Source organism: Lepisma saccharinum, chromosome 1 (assembly GCF_977018435.1).
Source record: "Lepisma saccharinum chromosome 1, izLepSacc3.1, whole genome shotgun sequence".
In the NCBI taxonomy this organism is placed as follows: Eukaryota; Metazoa; Arthropoda; class Insecta; order Zygentoma; family Lepismatidae; genus Lepisma; species Lepisma saccharinum.
In genome coordinates, this window is record NC_139229.1 from 74,086,298 (window position 1) to 74,093,373 (window position 7,076).

General features: G+C 39.2%; 1 protein-coding gene across 2 annotated transcripts in view; it reads right to left on the minus strand.

Moving 5' to 3' along the window:
• LOC145979608 (very long chain fatty acid elongase 4-like) overlaps nucleotides 1-5,555 on the minus strand; it is a 28,032-nt gene extending 22,477 nt beyond the window's left edge. Inside the window, exons 1-2 of one of the 2 annotated variants that reach the window (XM_083112607.1) lie at nucleotides 5,465-5,555; nucleotides 1,232-1,419 (exon numbers count right to left, since the gene is read on the minus strand). In XM_083112607.1, the coding sequence (XP_082968733.1) occupies nucleotides 1,232-1,321 (90 nt within the window). In that variant the 5' untranslated portion in view covers nucleotides 1,322-1,419; nucleotides 5,465-5,555. Of the gene's footprint in view, nucleotides 1-1,231; nucleotides 1,420-4,927; nucleotides 5,207-5,464 lie in introns of those variants that run through there. The other variant, XM_083112587.1, reaches the window with a different exon arrangement.
• Nucleotides 5,556-7,076: the final 1,521 nt, after the last annotated feature.

Sequence of the window (7,076 nt, forward strand, 5' to 3'; positions counted from 1 at the left end):
AGGGTTGGTGACTGTACTGCAGGAGGAATGGCGGAATATCTCACTCGGTGTACTACACGACCTTGTGGACAGTTTACCACGACGAGTGGCTGCTGTTATCGCTGCCAAAGGCGGACCGACCTCCTACTGATTGCAAGAAAACTGATGGTATCTGCTGACATGTGGTGTCCAATGACATTCTTCCACATAGTGTATTTTACGACATTAATGTCTCTCCGATGCACAAAAGCTCTTTCCTCCATTACATGAATCAGATGTTCTGTGCGTTTGATGACGTAACCCCCGGTCAGTGTTTCCAACCACGCGGTTTTGTAACTGTGTAAACGTTCCAGAATGTACATGTTAATGTGCATCATTTTTCAGTATGAACTTGCGAAAAACCAGAATATATGTTATACTGACATGAATTATATTGAATTTTTCTGATGTTGATTAACAATTTTAACTGTTTGCCTTACCTAAGCTAACCTAACCTTGCCGTGCATGGTTCGTGGGGCTATTGAATGGTTTTAGGGGCTATCCGTGTGTAATTCGTCGTACTAGGTATTTTAATGAAATGTTCATCGTACTAGGTATTTTTCGGTGAAGAAGGTAGGAAACACTGCATACCCACTGATGATCGACAACGCTAGTCAACCTATGGCTGCCATATTGCGTGTTACACAAGTGAAAAAGCAACAAAGAATAATTACTCGATATGTCGAAATATAAATTATTTTAGTTTTCAAGGTGCCATTATGCTTTTTACACGAAAACAAACAATTTTTCACATACAAAGTGATTTTTTTGATTCCTTTCTTCGCTTCTGTAACACACATTATGGCGGCCACATCTTGGCTCATGTTGTAGGTATACAGTGTTTCCAACCTTCTTCACCGAAAAACACGGGTAGCTGACGGATAGCCCCACGAACCATTTCCGATAACGTTAGGTTAGGCAAACAGTGAAAAAAAAAAGGTTGGAAACAGTGACAGGGGTTTACGTCATCAAACCTACGCAGCATGCAGTTCACGTAGCGAAAGCAATGGCAATTGTGCATCAGTGAGATATTTCTCTTGAAAAATACATGATTTCCGGGTCAAATATATTCCACGATGAAAGAAAATACTTCGACGAACGTTTGAAAGCTTGCAGAAACTTATTTCCGATATACAGAATACTTTAAGTGAGGTATATGTGCATGTAATTTATAAATGTAACATATTCTGTGTGTTTCCAGAAATATATTTACCTCTTTAAATATATAAAAGGATAGACAAATCTGAAAGAGATTGTAGATCAAAAGCACTGGCTTCATATTGAATGGCGGTCGATTCTTCATGTATTTTGGTCCATAAAATACAAAGATCACATAGCAGACAAAGATGCATGTAACAGGTACTGGAGAATTTACCAAAAACCAATGTCGTACTTTGGCATCTGTAAAACATGAAAAATTAAAAACATTAAAGTAAACATCATCAGTTGTATTATTTTTCATCAATTACATGCTCAATGGATGAGTATATTCAGGTATGATTGTGAGAGTATGTTATTTCGAAATATAAGTAACAATCTACTCCTTGAAAATCTTGGTAAAAGTTCGGTATATTGGAGACACATTAAAATCTGATAATTTGTGATTCGCATGGTTCGTACTTACCTATTGTGTATTGCGAAACAAGTTAAAGGTGCCATTATGCTTTTTACACGAAAACAAACAATTTTTCACATTTACAGTGATTTTTTTTATTTCTTTCTTAGCTTCCGTGACACACAATACGGCGGGCACATTTTGACTCAAGTTGTGGGAATGCAGTGTTTCCAACCTTCTTCACCGAAAAATACCAACTATGGTGTTTGTCACGTGTGCAAATTGTACATTATGCACGGGTACCTGACTGATAGCCCCACGAACCATTTCCGATAAGGTTAGGTTAGGCAAGCATAGTGAAAAAAAAGAGGGGTAGAGGGGTTGGAAACACTGACAGGGGATTACGTCATCGAACGTACGCAGCATGCAGTTCACGTAGGCGAAGCAAATGAAAGCAATCACAATTGTGCGTTGGCGAGATATTTCTCTTGAAAAATACATGATTTCCCGGTCAAATATATTCCACGATGAAAGAAAACACCTCGACGAACGTTGGAAACCTTGTAGAAACTCATTTCCGTAAGTCGTTTCGGTAAATTTCTCGTATCGGACAAACGAATTTCTTCAAACTTACAGGATAAATTACTTACCGAATGTAGTTTTTTTATATACTTGTGGAAGTTCGGGGAAGTGTTTTCTCGCATTGTTCATTGAATTTTGCCAGTAAATCATGTATTTTTCGATATAACTGTGTGACCAATGCACAAAAGCTCTTGCATTCATTTACTTCCAGGTGGATGTAGCCTGTGTGTGATGATGTAATCCCGGTCAGTGTTCCCAAACACATGTTTATGTAACTTAAGAAGGTACGTTTCCTAAAATGGTTCGTGGGGCTATGCAGGAATGGTATGTGGGGCTACGCATATTTTTTTCGAAACCAATTTTTAACTATTGTAACCTATGTGTGACCTACCTAACCTAACCTTACCGGGAATGGTTTGTGGGGCTAAGTAGGTATTTTTGGGTGCAGTGGGGTGGAAACAGTGCATGTGAACTGTGAAACTGTGACCGCCATTTTGCGTGTTACCGAAGACAAAAAGAAACGAAGAAAACTTACTCGATATGTCGCAAATAGAGCTTATTTCCGTGAAATAAGCGAAATGCCACCTTCAGCAATTCAGCAATATTTCTCAATGCAGAATACGTAAGTACGAATATTCAAATTAAATAAACTAGCAAATTTCAGCAGTTTTTCTGATACGAGAAATTTACCGTACTTTCTTCTGTTAAATTGAAGAAATGTGTCTCCGATATACCGAACTTTTACCAAAATATTTTGGCTCGGGTACCCTTTTCTACACCCTCGATTTTTCGCACATTCAAATATTCTTGTTACGAAAATTAGTTCTTCATAAGAAACGATGTTTCTAAATAGCGCGGAAAGTAATTTTTTAGATCTACGTGCTAGGAAACTTACGCTTTTCAATATTTAGATTCCTTATGTAACGTCGAAACGGTTTTGCAGGGATTTGATCATGGCGCATCTTAGATTCATGTCACAGGCGCACGTCTGAACATTTTCTTTTTCTTCTTATCTTTGACTTGTGCAATGGGATAATTTGCATTTTTTTCTTGTTATGAAGGACTTGTGCAATGGGATAATTTGCGATTTCAATATATTATTTATGTAATTTATTCGCGGATTGGATATTTGAGACATTGCAATTGTTTTGTGCGACTTTAGACATTGGAATTGATTTGTGTGACATTGAATTAATACAAAAGGACTAAATATGAGATTGACACACGTTCAACGGATGAAGGACAGAGGACTTTGTTCGACGAGACATACGGGACATTGTACTTGACTTACAGGGAGATGGTCTGCTGCCCCACGAACCATTGGCGCTAGGCCCATGAACCATTGGCGCTAGGCCCACGAACCATTGGCGCTAGCCCCACGAACCATTGGCGCTAGCCCCACGAACCATTGGCGCTAGCCCCACGAACCATTGACGCTGGCCCCACGAACCATTGACGCTGGCCCCACGAACCATTGGCGCTGGCCTCACGAACCATTGGCGCTAGCATAACGAACCATTGGCGCTAGCCCCACGAACCATTGGCGCTAGCCCCACAAACCATTGGCGCTAGCCCCACGAACCATTGGCGCTAGCCCCACGAACCATTGGCGCTAGCCCCACAAACCATTGGCGCTAGCCCCACGAACCATTGGCACGTGGATAGGTTAGTTCAGTTAGGTTGAGATCAATAGTTAAAATTTGGGCATGAGTTTACAATACCGGACCACTCTCCAATTTCTATAAAATTTCGCCTACTTACTAATTTTGGTGTCCTGATGACGTATCTGTAGTTCATATTTGGCGGTCACTTGTTAAAATTGTACATTTACGTATAGAACTCGTAAAATAACCTTGCGATTTACCACGGTGATTGTCCATACACAGCAATTCGGTACCATCTTAATGGTCTTCCTTTACGCACAACAATCTTGCAACCTTGAATATTGAAGTCAGACGAGGAATGCCTACGAGGTTAGGTTAGGCCTGTTAGGTTAGGTATCATTAGCATAAATACAAAGAAAAATTAATATTTTGGCTAAGAGAAATATACCTTGCCTTACCTAACTTGAAAAAGCTCTCTTCCGTGACGTCAGAACACAATGTTGCTAAAGTGTTGTGCGATAAGGGACACCCATTCGGGGGAAATGGCGTGTTCCGTGGAGCTAGTGTTCTTATGGTAGGGTTACGTTACGTTAAGAAAACATAGTTTATTTCGTTTTTTTCTCGATTTCCATACTCGACCGCCAATTATTACATGCAGATTCGTGATTAGGAGGTCTCAATTAGTGAGTAGACGAAATTTCATAGCAATTGGAGAGTGGTCCGGTATTGTAAACTCGTTCCAAAATTTGGTGTCGTGTTAGTATCACGATCTAGAAATTGGAAATAATTGTGAACCATTTCATGCGACAAAATTTCGACTTTAAACGGCTGTACAGTCGTAAATACTTCTTTCCGCGCTCCAATTTGTTTTTATTCACAAATAGGATCAAATAATGTTCATAATGAAAAAAAAAATATTTCAAAATTCGAGGGTGTAGAATAGGGTAACCGACCCAATATTTTCAGATGTTTTCAAACTGGACAGCTTGAATTTTTTTTTAAAAAATGTAAAAGCACAATTATAATTTATAAACAACATAGGCAAATTCAAGCATAATAAAGGAACCAATACTTCAATTTACAAACTTCCTCATGTGAACTAGCAAAAGTAAAAATGTCCACTTGAGTGGAAATATATGTTGAATATACGCTTAATTTCCTTATTTACCTGGTTTATCCATCATTTTTCCAATTGAAGAATGCAAGCTGAATTTTAACGCTCTGAAGGGAACAATTTTTGACAAGCCCGCAGGGCTTAGATACAGCACCAGTGCCGGAAAATTTATACTCTAAAGGTAAATACGGTCAACAATTCTCCATAACGTCTGCCGTTATGATCACCTTCCGAAATTATAGAACACCACCTTTAGCCTCTTCTATTGCAAATACTTCATTTACTTCCACTGCGGGTTTGCAGTTACCGAACGAGCTTTTCCACTTCAACACAAAAGGGTGTTACTAATTGTACAATAGATGAAAATATGTTCTCATTGTTAATCTATTTTTATAAACTACAATTGTTACTAATACGTAACAACACTGTCCTGTTCTTCTATTTCAAATTTGAATTTTTACATAATAATTCATGAGTAATTTAATAATTAAACTTCATATAGAGGCGTAAACATTTGTTATTGGCGATTTTAAGAAACTGGGAATAAGATCTCTTTACCTTTTGTGTTGTGCAGATAACGAAATACCTTACCTGCAATTGAGGTGAGATCGTGTTCGAAAGGGTGGTGTCCTGTCTCCTAATTTCGTATGTATTGCCTGCTGCAACTTGCGTGACTGCCAACACGCTGTTTGCTGCAGGTAAATGGCACGGATGGCTCCAGCCACATTAGACAGGAAAAAACAAATGTAAAAGAAAAGTTTTGAAGTGAAAAATATTCCCTTGTGACTCTATTGTACTGTTAGATGAAGCTGCGGCGCCAGGATTAATCATGTAGGGGTGCTGAGCTGAGGGGGCGCAGTTTGAAAATAAAGAAAACGTGAAATATGTATGCATGTTTTAGCAATCAACTTTTAGTAGGCAATAAAATGTCAATGTAACTGAAGAACAGGGGCGCCGACAGGCACGTATTCAGAAATTATTTTCGGGGGGGGGGGGGGGCTAAACATAATTTTTGCAGGGGTATAGATAACTTCGCAAGGTCGATAGTGGCGATTCAGTTCTAAAACAGTGGGGGGGGGGCAAGAAAAGTTTACTTTTTCTTCGTAGACAAATGTTAGCATTAAAAAGCCATACTGAGGGGGCCAAAAATGGAGAGCAACTGTCTCCTAAATCTGCCACTGTTGGAGCTGCTGTTTTTATTTTTTTTTTTTATTATTTTTTTTTTTTTCAGAACGAGATATCGGGACATTTATCACTCGACTCCTTTGTTGCAATATACGGACGTTGGGTTTGTGCCGAAACGATCTCAGTATGTGTATGTGTGTTCGTTTCACGAAGCTGTTATGCAATGGACAATCCATTTGAATGTGTTCTCCCAGGTTTTCATATGATCCTTTATGGTGTTATCGCCTTCCTTCGAAACGTAACCTTAACAAAAATCCTAATTTTCCATCCATGTGACTTGGATCTTCAAGATTTAGGAAGAATTTAGACCGAAGGCACACACACGTTGTTTGCAATTACCCAAACAACATAAACACCGTAGCGGCACGACAGGCTGCACAAGCCTGTGTTCGATTTATGAAATCCTCAAGCGACACGCATAGCTTGTAGCTTCGGTGTGAAACCTCCCTCGGTGGGTATTATCGAAGAGATGGTGGGGGTGGAGAAATATCCAACTCTTACATATTAGGCCTTAATTGACACGTGGGTTCTGGGGGAGATTCTGAAATAAACTTTGGGGGACAGTATCCAACTCTAGGTCTTAGATTATGGCGGGTAGTTAGTTAGAGGGGAATTGAGCATTAAATTCAAGTGGGGGATCCAGTTCTTGTGTATTATTATTGTCTTAGACTTTTGCGGAAATTCTGGTGTGGAGACTGAGAATTATTTTTTTGGAGGAGGCAATATCCACTCTTCAATATCAAAGTAAATCTAAAATTGGCATGGAAATTTTGGTGGTAGGATTGAGTGTTACATTTAAAGAGGGAGATAGAAAGCTCTTAATAGTGTGTTAAATCTTAAATTGTCAAGGTATTTCTGTAGTGGAAAGAGAGTTCGAACATTACATTTTTGAGTCTGCATCAGGGGCGGCGCCAGAAATTTTCGATCGGGTGGGCAGAAACTCCTTATTGATAAATTAAGGTGGGCAATATAAATGTAAGACCATATATACAAAGCATTCCCTGACATTCGCTGCGAG